General features: G+C 53.2%; 1 protein-coding gene across 3 annotated transcripts in view; it reads right to left on the bottom strand.

Annotated features, from left to right (window-relative positions):
• LOC101043224 (uncharacterized) overlaps positions 1 to 15,942 on the bottom strand; it is an 87,692-nt gene that overhangs the window by 58,335 nt on the left and 13,415 nt on the right. The window contains exons 5-11 of one of the 3 annotated variants that reach the window (XM_039478357.2): positions 13,015 to 13,050; positions 12,155 to 12,181; positions 11,010 to 11,036; positions 7,087 to 7,113; positions 6,964 to 6,990; positions 6,103 to 6,129; positions 4,157 to 4,213 (exon numbers count right to left, since the gene is read on the bottom strand). In XM_039478357.2, the coding sequence (XP_039334291.2) occupies positions 4,157 to 4,213; positions 6,103 to 6,129; positions 6,964 to 6,990; positions 7,087 to 7,113; positions 11,010 to 11,036; positions 12,155 to 12,181; positions 13,015 to 13,050 (228 nt within the window). Of the gene's footprint in view, positions 1 to 2,938; positions 3,005 to 4,156; positions 4,214 to 6,102; positions 6,130 to 6,963; positions 6,991 to 7,086; positions 7,114 to 11,009; positions 11,037 to 12,154; positions 12,182 to 13,014; positions 13,051 to 15,942 lie in introns of all 3 variants that reach the window. The other 2 variants (XM_074382347.1, XM_074382348.1) reach the window with 2 other exon arrangements.

The following is a 15,942-nucleotide window of genomic DNA, read 5'->3' as shown; positions in this document are numbered from 1 at the left end:
ACAGGCGTGAGCCACGGCGCCCAGCCTGGTTCATTATTTGATAAATGACCTCGGGTCAATCTGGGCTTAGCTCTTGTGAGAAGGGGCCCATTCCTGCAGATGGGCTGAAGCAGAACTTCCTGGCAGGTGTGGGAGCTCTGGGCTGGATGCTGGGGGATGCAGGCGGCTGGGGTTCTAGGCCAGCCCACCTTTCTCAGAGGAGCTCAGCAAGCCCCCATGACACACTGGGTCTCCTGCCTCCTCATGTGAGGAAGGCAGCTGATGATGCTCGCTGCAAACTCTAGAGGGAAGCCGTGGTGATAAACAGGAGTGTACAACCTGGGAATGAGAAATGTAAGCTTTCAGCAAGACCTGCTGGCACCAGCTTTCGGCTGGAACACCTGTGGGCAGATGGCCTCCAGCAGCATCACTCTGGGATCCAGGCCTTATCCTGTGACACTCTCTGAGAAGCCACTTTAGGGCTCAGGGTGTCAGTGGCAGAGGAAGCAGGTGCTGAAATCACTTCAGCGGCTGCCCTGCTTACAGGTCCCCTATCTGGCTGCATGCTGGTCATTGATAAGTCTCAGTCAGCACTGTCTCTTCTGAACCGAGACAGGCTTCACTAAGCCTCAGGCCTTAAGAGGGGACCAGTGCAGGCTCCTTTTCAACCACAGTAAATCTGATTCAGCTGCTTGGGTCCCGGAACCTCCTCAGAATCCTGTACTTGGTGCGTTTATATTTTTCGTAGTGTTTCTACATTCACAAGATAGGGGAGGCTTAGTCCGAAGCAAACTCCCAAAGTTCTTTCTGAGTGTGAAATTCTAGAATCTTCACAACGTCACAAGTCTTACGTTGCAGAAGAGAAAACTGAAGCTCCGAGAAGTTGAATTCCCTGATCAAAATCACATGGGAATCCAGGGTGGTGCCAGGACCCAAACTTGGAACTTCAGACTCTTCCTGTTCTTTCCAAAGAAGTCCCCAGCAGAAAGGGCTCACTGTCTACTCTTTCTGCACTTTGGAAATGACCTCCAGCACCATCTGCCAAGCACATCCTATCTCATGTCGTTTCCTTTTTCAGTGAATCTTAGACCCAATGTTTAAGCGGCTTGCAGAGCCTGTAAAATCAATATTGGTTTATTGATAGGAAATGGACAAGCATTTTTATGTCCCATCGTGGCTGACAGCGTAAAAAACCTGATTCTGGAGGCAGAGTCTGCAGCAGGCAGCTCAGAGGTACCTTGTCTTCTTTCTCTACTTTGGAAAGCAGGTCAGGGTAGTACAGAAAGTTCTGGCTTAACCTCTTGCTCTTGAAAAGGGAGGCAGTAACATGCAGCAGCCAGGACGGAATCCTGCACCCCTCTCAATTTCTTCCTTTGCAAAGCGGGGATAATGAGGTGGCTGGTGTGGGGAATGCATGAGATAATTTGCGTAGAATTCTCACAACAATGCCTGGAACCCAGCAAGAGCTCAGCAAAGAACAGCTGATACAGCTAAGGCCTGGAGGTCGCCGTTGGGGCCCGGGAGAGTGGCTATTCTGAGAGTGTGGACTCAGCTCTCCTGAAATGGGGTCCGGCATGGGCTAGGGTGGGTGACAGGGGTGGGCCTGGTGCTTCTCCGAGCTGCCAGTGGGCCTCCTGAGTAACCATGCTCCAGTGAGTGCTTGGGCACACGGAGGCTCTCGAGGATTTGGCTGGCATAAGGTGATACAGGGCCTGCAGGCTCGGGTGGCACTGGAATCATGTGTCCCTCTGTATTTTTAGTTGTTAATTGGAGGGAGTTTTCAGCCTTGTTCAATCAGGTGCCTAAACATCCAGGCCCTTGGGCTCCTGACTGTCGAGTCAGGCTGGATCATGACTCGAGGCTTTACGATCAGGCTGTAGAAAGCAGGTCAGAGCCCTGCCACTGCTAGCGTCCCTGTGTGGGGCGGGGGAACCCAGTGCAGCATGAGAAAGGCGAGGAGCACGGTGGGCTGCCCAGCCTGGAATCAAGCTGTGGTCTCTCAAGGAGCAGCGGCCTGATGGCTTTGCTGATTGTGACCTGCCCCTGTCCCATCTCTTTGAGCTCAGAAGGCAGGAAGAAGGAAGCAGTTGCCCACAACGTTGGCTGTGGACTGCATTCCCTCCACAGATTCCCTTCCCTTACTCCCCAAACTCAGGTTACGAGGGGTCAGATGCTAAGCAGCCTACTCTTCTAAGCAGAGAGGAGTTAGGTCCAGCTGAGAGAGCCCTGGATGGAGGGTCTGAAGACCTGACTTCAATTCCAATTCTGTTTCAATGCCAGTTTCAATTCTGCCTCTTACTGTTAGTATAACCTTGGGCAAATCAATTCACTTCTCTGAGCCTCAGTTTCCTTATCTCCAAAAGATGGATACTAGTAATAACAGCTAACAATTATGTCTCTTAAACTGTGCCAGGAACTATTCCAAGTGCTTTACATATCAACAAAAGCCCTATGAAATAGACACCGTTATTATCTGTATTTTATAGATGAGAAAGCTGGGGCACAGAGAGGTCAAGTAACTTGCCCCAAATCACACAGCTAGTTACAGGCAGAGAGAGTGGGTACAAATCTCTGCTCTGCAATGCACTGGCTGTATGACCTTGGCAACTTGGTTAACCTCTCTGAGCCTTGATTTCCTCATCTGTGAAATAAGGACGATCATGACTAATTCATCAAACTGTTGGAGAATTAAATATAATCAGGCCTGTGAAATGGGTAACAGGGTGCCTGGCACACACTGACAACTCTTGTTGGTGGCTGTTATGAGTAATCATTGTGTGGTGGTAGTTGTGGGTCTTTCGAGGTGTGTATTTCCATGTCGATGGCATACGTGGACCTATTTTTGTCTGATTTTATTTCACCGAATTGGAGTGAGGTTCTGGCCTTGTCTACAGCCCAGCAGGTTTGCCAGGCCCCTTGGGAAAGCCACACGTGGTCTGGACAAACGGGAAGTGTCTACCTGGAACGTCCGCCTTTTTATGACCGGGGGTGGAGCCAATCGCACTGAATTGAGGAGAGGCAGCAGCTGAGGAGAAAGATGAGTTGGAGGGCCAGAGGGCAAAGGCCAAAGATCCCAGGTATTCAGATCGATGCCGAAAGTCGCCAGGAGGGCAGGGCAGCCAAGAGGGACCAGAGCAGAGGAAGAGAGAAGAGAGATTAGCGTGCACATGAGCAGCGGGAGGAAGGCGTGGACAGGGTGCTCTCCTGGCTTGAGGGTGCAGAGCAGAGCTTGTCCTTGGATGGCACAGCTGTCCCTTGGGAGGAGCTGTGGCCATCACCCAGCCTTGAGCTCCAGGTCGGAGTTTGGGGTGTTGGCCAGCAGCCCCCAGAATGGAACAGTGCCCACCGCCATGGCCAGGCTTGCCCTCTGTGGCCATGCTGGGCTGCAGAGGCTACTGGACATGCAGCCCAACATCGCACTGCCGGCCCCACCCATCCCTGCTCGCTGGACAGAAGGGAGCCAACTCAGAGGCTCTGGTCAGGGAGCCACCAGGCTAGCAAAATTGGTACTTGAAGCTGGGCTGGTGTGCGGCTGGTGAGTTCTTTTTTTGGTTGAGCAAGAAAGGCTGGTGTCAGCACATCTGGGAGGGTGGTCAAGGGCAGTGCCAAGCCCGGCTCCTCGGGCTGAGCTGGCTGAGGGTGCGGCCAGTGTGGGGGCACATGCTAAGTGCTACTGAGGGCTCACCCTGGGGCTGGAGGGCCTGGAAAATAGAGGCTGGGCAAAGATGTCTCCAGAAAGTTCAACCACGTTTTTGAGGGAGGCAACTTGCAATCCTATTATCTAATGTGATTTTCATTTCTGGAAATTCTTGCAGCTTCCAGTCCCTCTACCGATTGAATCTGAGCAACCTGTGGCTTTAGGAGGCCCTTAGAACCCACGTGAAAATAAAAAGATGGCATATACTGTCATCAGCCGCTTGTTTTTGAAAGCACTTAAATCACAAGCGACTCCCAGGATGAGCATTATGAACCAGAACTGCTGGGCTGCAAGGGTGCCCAGCTGTGGATCGGGAGCCTGTGTGGCCTTTCCAGGTTGCAGTGCTGCCTTCTGGGGCAGCAGTCACACAGAGCTCCAACTGCTCCCGCTGCCAGGGCCTGGGGATGTGCAATGTTGGGCTGTATGTTCAGGAAGCCTCTCAGCGGAGAGGGGCCAGGAGACCTTCCAGAACCTACAAACCTTCAGGGAAATTATCTGGCCGGAGCGCAGAGCTGCTGGCATGCTGCTTAGGCACTCCTAGTTTGGGAGGGGATGGAGTTGGCAGAGACAGGGCAACAGGGCACATGATGGGGAGCCCACAGACACCAGCTCCCCTGCTTCCCACCCCTCTCCTCTCCCTTTTTGGGGAAGCCACAGGCTGGAATGGAGGAAGAGTCACCTGAATCTCTTGGTGTCTTCTGGGCCTCGAGACCTACCACCCCAACCCTGCCTGCAGACCCCTTGGAAAGCCAACAGATCTCTAGAAGCCCCCTGATTTTCTGTCCTCTTTAAATAAACTTGCTCTGCCCCTCAGCTGGGACCCCAAATCTACTCCCCTGCCCCACACCTGACATGTTCCCCAGAGTGCCACTGTCAGGAGGCCATGTTTCACTGCACCCTGTGGCCAGGGGTCTTCTCCAACCTTCTGTCACTACGCCCTTCCCTTTCCTTACGTTGAGCTGAGGGTCAGAGAGCCCTGCACCCACCCCACCCCAAGCACTCACTAAGGACAGGTGACACACTACCAAAGCCTCTGCTGTTGTGTTGTCTTTTGTGCTGGGGGATGTTGTCTTTCTTTTGGGTAACATAACAATCCTGTGAGCCCATCGTTTCAAATAAACCCAGCTGACCTTCTATTATTGTATCAGAATCAGGCTGCCCGGAACAGTAGGGCCCCTGCCTCTCTGGAGCACGTGCCGCTGACAGGCTGGCTCTGCATTGCTGCCGGCCTGCTTGCCTCCCTCAGCCCAGGCCCAGCGCTGCCGCAGCCTTAAACCCATCTCAGCCTCTCACGTACCAGGCTCACAGTGGTTCCTTTGCCCAGGAATCCAGAGCTCAGGCCTGCCTTCCAGCCTCCTGAGGGTCTGGGCAGAGGCTGGGCCCTGTTAGCAATGGCCCTCCTGACAGCCTTTTAGAGTCAAGCTGACACTGAGCCTTGCTTATGTCTGCCTCCACTCCCAAAATCCCATGACCTGGACTGGCTGGCAGAAGCGGGCAGCCAGGGAAGCTGAGCACCAGGAGGCACGTGACAGAGGGGAGGGACACCTAAAGATGCCCATCCTCCATCTTGCTATCCAGGTCTGGGAGCAACAAGGCCCATCCACGAAATGAGGGGCATGTTTTCTGGGCCCAGCTCACTGGGGCTCCTGCTGGAGGAAGCTGTGCATATCTTGCTCTCCCCTGTCCCAAGTTGGACCCTGCTGCTGGAACACAAGGGTGACGATTCCTAACAGGACAGCAGCAGTCTTTTGGGTTCTGTATCTTGGGGTGGAGCAAGGAAAAGGAAGGAGCAGCTGGGGGTGCACAGAGCAACCATCTCAGCCTGAAATCCCCACGCTGCTTAGGGAAGGGCTTCCTCTGATCTTATAGAGGCCAAGGAGAGACTTTATCCTTGAATTGCTACAGTCAGTCCCTGATTATCTCCCATTATTGAGGTTTGGATTTGAAATACCATCATCTGATACAATGTCTAATCTCAAAGTCCCACTTTTTTGGCCACGGTTAGGCTACCAGACACCCCCTCCCCACCCACACACACGTTGGATGGCTGGGGAGTCAAACAGACTCAGACAATCTGTGCTGCCTCAGAGGGCAATGTGCAGAGGAGCCACAGAGCTCCAGACACACAGCAAGAGGCTCCAACATACCGAGTCGGACGTACATACAAAGGGGCAGATGTACAGACACGCGCAGGTGATGAGCAGCTCCACACAGCACATGGCCGGAGAAACACATCAGCTCCTCCCGCCAGACACACCGCCACCCCAATCCCCGCTCTCTGACGGGCTGAGTGCAGAGGGCACTGGGTACTCTTGTTCCCCCACACTCTATTAGGAACTGGAGACCCCAGGGAGATGAGCCTGGGCTGGGGGCTGTGACCCAGGGATGGATTAAAGGGCTCTGCTCAGTTTTAGGGGTTCACTTACCCGGTGTGGGTACTCTCCGCACTGACCCTGGGAAGGAGAGGGAAGGGGAAGGGGGTGTTAGGCACTTGCTGGGACACCTGTCTCTCAGGCACCCCCAGGACTTCAGGACACGCCTCACATCTCATCACTCACCAGCCCTTCTGCTCTAGTTTTGGTCTGAGCCCTCTCAGGCAGAAGAACTAAGTCCCTCCCTTGACCCTGGCAAGCAGCAGGGAAAGAAACTTCCAGGGCCTGCCTGGAAGTGGCCCCATGGAGCCGAGGGGCAAGGCTTTGCTTTACACCAGTTGCCATATGGCAGAGTCGGGAGTTATGCTCCATGCCTAGCTAAAGGTTGATCCTCTAGGCAAGTCCACCCGGCAGCCCTGAACAGGAGCCCCTGAATGGGAGCAGCTGGCACCATGGGGATCCCCAAGCCACCTTCTCTGAGCTGGGAGCACCAGGCCCCTGTACCAGCCACCTAGGGGCAAGCACGGCAAAGTCTCTATCAGAAATTCAACAACACAGAGAGGGCGGGAGGCCAGGCCAGTGGTTTGCAGATTGATGCCTCAGAATCCCAGAGGCTCATGAAGGTGTCAGGGAACACCATGGGGTGATAGCTGGGAGGGGCCAGAAAGAGGCTGAAGAGGGCCAGGCTCCAGGAGGACCCCTGGAAAAAGATGTCACCTGGGCCAGGCTCCAAGAGGACCCCTCACACCAAGAAAAAGATGTCACCAGGAACGGTGTCAAGGGAATCTATTATGCCGCCCCTCAGGGTCGGTCAATTAAAACTAAAGTTTGAAAATAGCCACTATTGACCCCTTTCTGCCGGTTAGGAGGCCATTTCCTGAGATGGCACCTCTAGGAAACCTCCATTGCTCTTACCTTTTCTCCTTTTTGTCCCTGGGGTCCCTACAAAGAGACGGAGATGAGAGAGTTAGAAACCAAAGCTAAGGTCACAGCCACCCGAAGCTTCTCTGCTGGGAAACAGAAGGACGAGGTACCAACCTGCTGTCCTGGGGGACCTGTCAGACCCTGCGGGAAGCAAACACACACAGGTCAGTGGGCAGACAGAAGACGGGCATCTGGGGACACCTGCCTGGGTAGAGGTTGGATCTTTTTAGAATGCCTGGAATCCCAAGGGCTGAGCTCTGCCAGCCATGGCCAGGTCTTCCCATGCCCACCACGTTCAAGGTGGTGTGGCCTCATCTGCAGAGCCTCAGCTTCCTCACCCCCTAGTGGGCAGGATCAGGGGCAGTGATGAAGGACAGATGGTGTCTTTCATCCATTACTCCAACCACCAGCATCTCATGGGCCAGCTGTGGAGGGGCCGCACCTAGATATTAGTGAGTTTTCTGCTCCATAGGACACCCTGCCTCTTGCACACCAAGCCTCTGGGAGATGCTAGTGCGTTCCATCTCCTGCCTCCCAGGCTGCAGTGAAGTCCACTGAACCAGAGGGGTTCTGGCCTGGAGGGCTGGGCCAGTGTCTCAGACACTGGGAGCCTTGGAGAAACCTTCAGCAAAACAAAGGAAGCAGGAAGTTGGCAACTGAAGCCATGTTCTGGACTTCTTCAAGGAATGTCAGGAGCCTTGGCTGGGCACGGTGGCTCATGCCTGTACTCTCAGCACTTTGGGAGGCCGAGGCATGCGGATCACCTGAGGTCAGGAGTCTGAGACCAGCCTGACCAACATGGAGAAACCTGTCTCTACTAAAAATACAAAAATTAACCAGGCGTGTGGTGCATGCCTGTAATCCTAGCTAGTCAGGAGGCTGAGGCAGAAGAATCGCTTAAATGCAAGAGGTGAAGGTTGCATGAGCTGAGATCGCACCACTGCACTCCAACCTGGGCAACAAGAGTGAGACTCCATCTCAAAAAAAAAAAAACCAGGGGTGGTCTTGATATTTGCTTCAAGGCTGTCTTGTCCACACGGGACCAGGAAAGGAGCCGGGGTCGGGAGGGATCCTTGCTTTCTGAGGAGGGCCCAGCACACCCTGGCTATCTTGGTAGGGTACACTCAGGCTGGTATCGGGGGAAGGGGGGAAAACAAATGCCTTATGAGTTGAGGATCCACTCTGAGGCTGGCTCTTCAGGTATGTGCCTGTGAGGGAGATGCTTGTGTCTGCTCCAGCTCCCGAACGAGGTGACAGACAAGGCCCTGTGGCTTAGCCAACGGTGGCACTGGGACAGGAGCCCAGGTTTGTCTGATTGCCAAGGTCCAGCTGTTTCCACTCCACCAAATGCTCAGAACTGGGCCAAACCTTGGGAGTCAGAGCTTCTAGACTTGGCTAGAGCCATTAGCCCATCCCTTTGAGCCACCATCTTGGGGCCTGTGAGGACCCACCTGCTGGACCAGTCTGTCTGGGGCCTGAAGCACTGCGGATCCCCATGGGCGGGTCCATCTGGGAGGTGGCCGCAGCATGCTGTGATGTGCGAGAGCCTTGCTCCTGCTCCCGACTTGCCAACTGGGCTGCCTCCAAACTGGGAAACTCCCAAGAGTATCATTGGAAGGGAGAAGTGGCCTTTGGGATCATCCATATGGCACTCCCAGCCCATGTGGCTGGCCAAGCATTTATTTATTTTAGTGTTTTATTGAGACAGGGTCTCACTTTGTTGCCCAGACTGGAGTGCAGTGGTGCAACCTCAGCTCACTGCAGCCTCTGCCTCCTGGGTTCACCTGATCTTCCCATCTCTGCTTCACAACTGGCTGGGACTACAGGCACACATCACCATGCTGGCTAATTTTTCTTTTTCTTTTTTTTTTTTTTTTTGTAGAGACAGTGTTTTGCCCTGGTGCCCAGGCTGCTCTCAGACTCCCAGACTCAAACAATCTGCCTGTGTTGGCCTCCCAAAGTGCTGGGATTACAGGTGTGAGCCACTGCGCTCAGCCTGGCATTGTTTAGAGTGGAGTTTTGCAGCACGTGATTCATCTGGCACGGAACCCAGGCCGAGACCACAGGTGACCAGGTCATCCTCTGTCAGGACAGACATATAGGTGTGATGGGGGAGGGGCAGGCGGAGTTTTAGGACTGCAGAGACTTGACAATTGAGACCAGACATCCCAAACAGTGGCCCAGGGCACAGTCGTGGTCTCCACAGGGATTTCGTTTGTCCCACATGGTTTTATTTCAACTAGTTGCCAACACTTAAGAGCAAGCAGAGTGCAAATAAAAATCTGGATTTCAAGTTTCTCTTTATTATGTTGAGGTCCAACAACAGATGGCACCAGTTATCTCCAGCCGGGCAGCGCTCGCTCCTTTAAGGGCCATGGCCACGGCCACGGCTGACGTGCTCAGCACTTGCCACCAGCCCTCCACTAACCACCACTGAAGCGCAGCTAAGGTGCCTGCCACTTCTCGTGTGCCAGGCGTGTTCTGAGTGCTCACCGCTCTTCCGACAGCCCTGTCGGTGAGTTTGGACTCAGTCCAGGCCCTGCTTTACAGCCCTGATGTCATTCCTGAGTCTCAGACCCCCAGTCCTGTCCACCCCGCAGCTGCACTATTGTACAACTGTGTCTTCCCAACACCTCGACACCTTATTTCAGGTTCTTGGGAATAACGTGAAGTGGGTAAGGCACAGGTGAGGACAACAAGTGACCTTTCAGCAAGTGAGGACACAGGTTAAATGCATGAGGGCGGGTGCCAGTGCCCTAGTAGGACACCAGTGGAGGGGACAGCATCTGGGGCGGAAGATGAACAGATGAACAGGCCAAGGTAATGAAGCTGGACAGTGGTGGGCAACTAACAGCTTGGGTCCCCATGCCAAGCCAGACAGGAGTCGCATGGCTCGGTGGCCTGCCAAATTTGATGAGGCAGGCAGGGGGCCTATCCCACTGATGTGGGCTCACCGGAGAGGGGGTGGGCCTGCCTTTTCTGTTGAGTTAGCTCTCATTCCCGAACAGATGGGTGGTCAAGAGCATGGGGCAGAGGAACGGTGTGGGCAGGGTGAGGGCAGAAAGTGAGACCCCGTGGAAGTACCCTGGAGGATGGGTCCCTTTCCTCCGGGACAAAGTGCCGGCGGCTGAGAGGAGGTGTGATTGAGGGGTAAGACCCCACCGCATGGGTCTGAATCTCAGCTCTGGTATTTAGGAGCTTTGTGACCTCAGGCAATGTACTTCGACACTCTGTGCCTCAATTTCCCCTCTCATGAAGTGGGGATGATAAGCTGTTATGAGGATGACAGAATGGTGCCTATAGGATGACCATTATTAATATTTCTAGGGGACCATGGGCTACCTTAGGGTAGCGTAAGGCTGCCAGAGAGGGAAAGAGGGCAGGGGATGGGGGCTGAAGGAATAAGCACCCCAAACCCTTTATGGCTCTGTAACAATGTGGCATGGCAGTTAATTCCTGCCTCCATCCCCACTACACCACGCATGTGCACAGCATGCCTAGGAACGGGGTCGGGTGGGAGGGAAATGCATTTGCAGTGGAGGCAGCTGTGATGGAGAGAAAACCTTGCTAGGGGACCTGGATTCCAACACCAGCTCTTCTGCCCACTGCCTCCTCTCCCCATGCCTTCCTGGGAGTTTCTGTTTGGAGGTTGGGCCAGTTGGCAAGTTGGAAGCAGGAGCAAGGGCTTCCCCTCCACATCACAGCACCCTGTGGCCACTGCCCAGATGGGTCTGCCCAGGGAACTAGAGTGCTTCAGGCCCCAAAAAGGTGGAGAAGCAACAGTTGCTACTGGCCAGGTGTGCACGCTCCCTGGATCTCCCATCCTCATGCTTCAGATGGAGAAGCCCCTGCCCATTTCTCTTCCCTGCACATTGATGTGATGATCCAGGGCATGTGGCTTACACAGCTGGGGAGTGACCAGTAAGGGCAGCCATTCCTGCTGTCCCTGCGGGACCTGCTTTGCAGTGCTTGGCTGTGCCTGTGAGGCCAGGCCAACCCCCACCCATCTCGAGAAGGCAGGAAATCTGGGCTCTTACCATCTCCCCCTTTGGTCCCGGGTGGCCCTAGAAGGAGAAGAGGGTGAGTACCAGGTGTGCTGTTTGTGGCCCAGATGTTCCACCCCCTGCCCCCCATGCCCCTCCCTGCCCCCCATGCCCCTCCCTGCACCCCATGCCCCTCCCTGCTCCCCATGATCCTCCCTGCACCCCATGCCTCTCCCTGTCCCCCATGCTCCTCCCTGCCCCCGGGCTCCATTTGTGCCTTCTGGCTTGTATACTCCTTCACCCAGTCCCTAAGGCAAGGTTATTTGCTCACTGCCCCTCACTGGGCCTCACTAGCAGCTGCCTGCCCTTCAGAGAGCAGAGGTGGGGGTAGTCTCCTTGGACCCCGACCCTCACCCCATCCGCATATCCAGGTTAGTTTTGGAGAATCCCTGGCCTTGTAACATGAGTGGAAATTATTGCCGGTGCCCCCCGGCTGCACTTAGCTTGCTGGTCTTTAGTTGGGGAGCGACAACTGAGAGAGGCGAGCAGTGGGGACAGGCCTGGCTGTGCGTGGGGCCACATTCCATCCACCCTGAGGGCTTTGGATGAGTCATGCTCCCTTCCAGCTGACTTGCTCCTAGGACTGGGGAGGGGACTCCTTCCCCCCATGAACATTTGTGCCAGGGGACCAAGTCCAAAGGATTGAAATGAATGAAGAGAGGAGCTATGGCGGGAAGCAGTCTTCACATGGACTTGAGCACATGTGTGGGGTCTCAATCAGGGAGGGAGACCCTGATCTTGAGGACAGGGCCATGGGAGACACAGGTGCTATGGAGCAGGGGCAGGCATGTGCACAAGTAGACAGGCTCCTTAGACCAGCGATTTCACCTCTGCAGCCTCCACTCTCCCCACTGCCTCCTGGCCTCACCCCCACCCCACCCAGAATCACCCATTCCAGGGATGGCTGTCTCCTGGACTCTGAAAGCCAAGCTGAGCACCTGGGGACCTGTGCCCTTGGGAAGGCCAGTGGGGTCAGGGGTAACCTAGAGGGTCTCCTTCTCCTCCCACTAGTGACAACCTTCAGCCCCAGGACTTTTCTTTCTAAGTAAAGCATCTTCCAAGGAGCCAGGGTCTTGCAGAAGGACCAAGAGATCCAGGATCACTGACCTGCAGTGAGGAGGAGGAGCGGGTCCACTTACCGGTTTGCCGTCCAGCCCAATGGGACCCTGAAACCAGAAAGGCCAGATGTAAAGACTGAGCGTCACATGCCTCCTCCCAAAGAGGCTGCCTGGGCAGTGGGGAAAAGCACAGATTCTGGATTCTGAGAAGTTGGAGCTCAAGGCCCGGCCTGACTGCATACATGTTATGTGACCATGGGTAAGCCTAGGCCTCAATTTCCCATCCCGAAATGGGGCTGAGAGAAATAGAACGTTCTACGAAGGGTCCCTGTGAGGAGGGAATGAAATGCTGGATGCCAGGGGCACAGCTCAAGAGAGAGCCCAATGGGTGGCCTCCCCATTAATGTCAAAGACGTCACCCTTGCCCTGAGGGCAGAGGGGGTGATGTGTCCCTAGAAATCAGGGTCTGGCCTGCACTGAGGCCGGGAAAAAAGGGGAACTGCTCCCTCTGCTCTGCCTGTCAGAACCTGTCTTAGGCCCCATAGGCAGAGGTCAAGGACACCCAGATGGCCACCCCACTGCTGGATCTCCTCTCAAAGCCCGGGCACAGGCTGAGCTGCAGGGTGATCTCCTGCAGGGCATCGTCCATTCCATATTCCCAGGTCATGCTGGGGTTTATCAGCCTGTGACTTCACTCACAGGAAGCCGGTCCTGTTACCCCTTATTTGTATATTTGCTTCCCTGTATTTATTCCTGGCACCATGACCTGACTGCTGAGCTACTGTCCTAAGTTGGTGTCCATGAATGGCTGCAGAAGCAGGTCCTTAATGACCAAGGTTGGAAGGGAAAGAGTGGAACCAGGGCTGACCACAGACGAAGTTTAACCTAATCAGGCCTACAGACCACCTGGGACACAGCTAACTTCAGCCTTCTCTACTTACCGGAAATCCAGGAAAACCTCGAGTGCCTGGTTGACCCTGAAAAAACAAACAAACAAACAGGAGACAAGTAAGGTTGAGCAAGGAGGAGACGCAGCCAATCCCTGGCCCTCCAGGTCATCTGTGCTCCCATCCGTCTCCCTCTGTGTGATTGTCTTTGGGGGACACTCACTGTGGTTAGCAGATTGGGAGGGAAGATGCAGAATGAGGAAATGGAACATCACAGGAAATCTCCGGCGGGGGCTGGGGGTGGGAAAGGAACAGGAAGGGGCTAGTGTCCTTTGAGTCTACTTCTGGGAGGCGGCCCTGGAGAGGTCCTCACCACTGTGGATGTGTGGCTTGTAAACAGATGCATGGGACAGCAAGGACAGCAGACACTTGGCCCGCAGCACACTGAACTTCTGGACGGCGATCATCTAAGCCCTTTTTTATTTACACGGTCATTGCTCATGCCACTTATCTAAGGATGGCTTGGATATCAGAACTTGACCTTCAAAATGTGTGTTTTTAGCTAGAAAAGGTCAGATTGCTCCTGTTCCTCTCACCCTGGCCAGCAGGCTTCTCCTAGCAATTGGGCAGTGTCTGAGCATCCCCTAATCTTTGTGGCATGCAGAGCAAACCATGCTTATTTTCCTGGAGGTGCAGAGTGCAACACAAACAAATATTTTGGATGGAGACTAGAAGCAGGTTCACTGGTCACAGTCCAGTGGTTTATGATCAAGATTCAGGGCAAAGGGGATGTGCTGAGATGAGAAGCAGCCCAAGGCTGTGATGATGCAGGGCTGAGGGATGACCAGGTGGTCAAGGGTGATGGAGAGCTAAGACACTGAGTCTTGTCACCCGCTTTCTCAAGGACCAGCAAGGGCTCCCTTCTACCATGTTCAAGGTCATGCCTCAATTCCGTCCTGATCAACCATGTTAAGTTCCTTTCCTGCCACACATTTCCATCTATTCCCTGCTCAGACACACTGGCTCACCTACCGTTCACCAAACAAACATGCCCAGTTCTCAGCTTGGGATCTTCTTTGGCTGACACTGTCATAATCTCTTCCCAAGCATGGGCTTTCTAGACTGGCAGACTAAATTCTAATCCTGCCTCCAACTATGGCTGTGTGACCCCGAGCAGGTTGTCTAACCTCCCAGAGCCTCAGTTTCCTCATCTATAATATAGAGATAACCGGAGATAACAGTATAACCCCATAGGATCATCAAATTCAAATTAATTATGTTTGTAAAGGCTATTGAAATGGTAGCTGCCATCGTCAGACACTTGTTGAATTGAACTAAACAGGGAAGCTCCAGAAAAGAGCAAGGTTGCTGTTGGGCTCAATATGTCCTGGGATCAATGAAAGTTTGTCCTTGTCAAGCAGCAAGTTTTAGAATCAGATCCTCTCCAGAAGATTTCTCAGGATTCATCTGCTATGACCCTAAAACATCTCCAGGCTGCTAGGGTCCTCCTTGAAGCCATGAACACGAGTGCCCAGTGGCCTGTGCTCAGGGAACACGTCAGCTGGGTGGGATGGGCACCCTGCCATCAGGATGGGTGCCCTGGTTCAACAGGGAGCTAGTTGAAGTCTTCCGCAGGCTTAGGATGGGCTTGTGGCAGCCATCCAAAAGGGCATGAGGGAGGAGATCCCATTCGTCTATCGGAAGGGGCCCTGGCTTTTCTCCTCCCAAGGATAAGTGATGCTAAGAATAGACCAAGGAGAAAACCCGGAAACCATGCAATGTCATCTCTGAAACCTCCCAGTGTAAACTTTCTGTAAACTACTCTGCACACCAAGCGGCCTGAAGTAAAGGTCAGGAGGAGAGGATTCCAAGAAACATCTTCAATCCCAGTAGGGACAATGTTTACGTGGTAGGGATAATCACACAGTTTGCTAATTACAGAGCCTGCCCTGGTAGCAGGATGCATCTCTCCAACCCAGGACCAAATCCAGGGCTAACCAAGGCTTTTTCAGAGATCTTGGGAAGGCTGTTGTCTTGAACCAAGTGGAAACTGGGACACCACTTTCTGGAGAGGCTGGGCCTGGGAAAGGCATCTGGGGAGACTTGGAAGTAGACTTTAATTTATATCTCTTCAATTATACCCTGAGGTTAGAATCGCTTCCAACGTTTCTCTGCCTGTTTCTCTTTACCAGTGTTTTCTGCTAGGTTGCTTTTTTCCCACTGATTTGAGTGAAGCTCTTTGTCAAAAATAAGTCTCTGATAATCATATATGTAGTGACTATTCTTTCTAATTTGGCATTTGTCTTTGATTTTGTTTCTAGTGCGTTTTATATTTATATGGACAAACTTAATCTTCTCCTATGGCATTTGGGTTTTATGCCATGTTGAAAAGGGCCTTCCCCCATTCAGAATTATAAAATGGTCACTCATGCTTTGTCTATTTTATGGTTTCCGGTTTTATATCTAAATATTTTGTTCATCTGGAAATCATTCTGATATAATAAATACATTGGCGTTAATAATAAAAAAACTGCCGGGCGCGGTGGCTCAAGCCTGTAATCCCAGCACTTTGGGAGGCTGAGGCGGGTGGATCACGAGGTCGAAAGATCGAGACCATCCTGGTCAACATGGTGAAACCCCATCTCTACTAAAAATACAATAAGACTAGCTGGGCGTGGTGGCGCATGCCTGTAATCCCAGCTACTTAGGAGGCTGAGGCAGGAGAATTGCCTGAGACCAGGAGGCGGAGGTTGCGGTGAGCCGAGATCGTGCCATTGCACTCCAGCCTGGGTAACAAGAGCGAAACTCCGTCACAAAAAAAAAAAAAAAAAAAAAAAAAAAAAAATAATAATAATAATAATAATAATAATAATAAAACTGACAACTGCCTTTCATTTTACCTTTTTCTAGGTGGCTGATTGGTTGCCCCCGCATCATTTCTTGAACAATTTATCTTGCTCTTCCTATTGTGAAATGAAACCT

This window comes from Saimiri boliviensis, chromosome 12 (assembly GCF_048565385.1).
Source record: "Saimiri boliviensis isolate mSaiBol1 chromosome 12, mSaiBol1.pri, whole genome shotgun sequence".
In the NCBI taxonomy this organism is placed as follows: domain Eukaryota; kingdom Metazoa; phylum Chordata; class Mammalia; order Primates; family Cebidae; genus Saimiri; species Saimiri boliviensis.
Note: the sequence above shows the minus strand (reverse complement) of the source record. Positions and strands in the feature narration are given on the sequence as shown.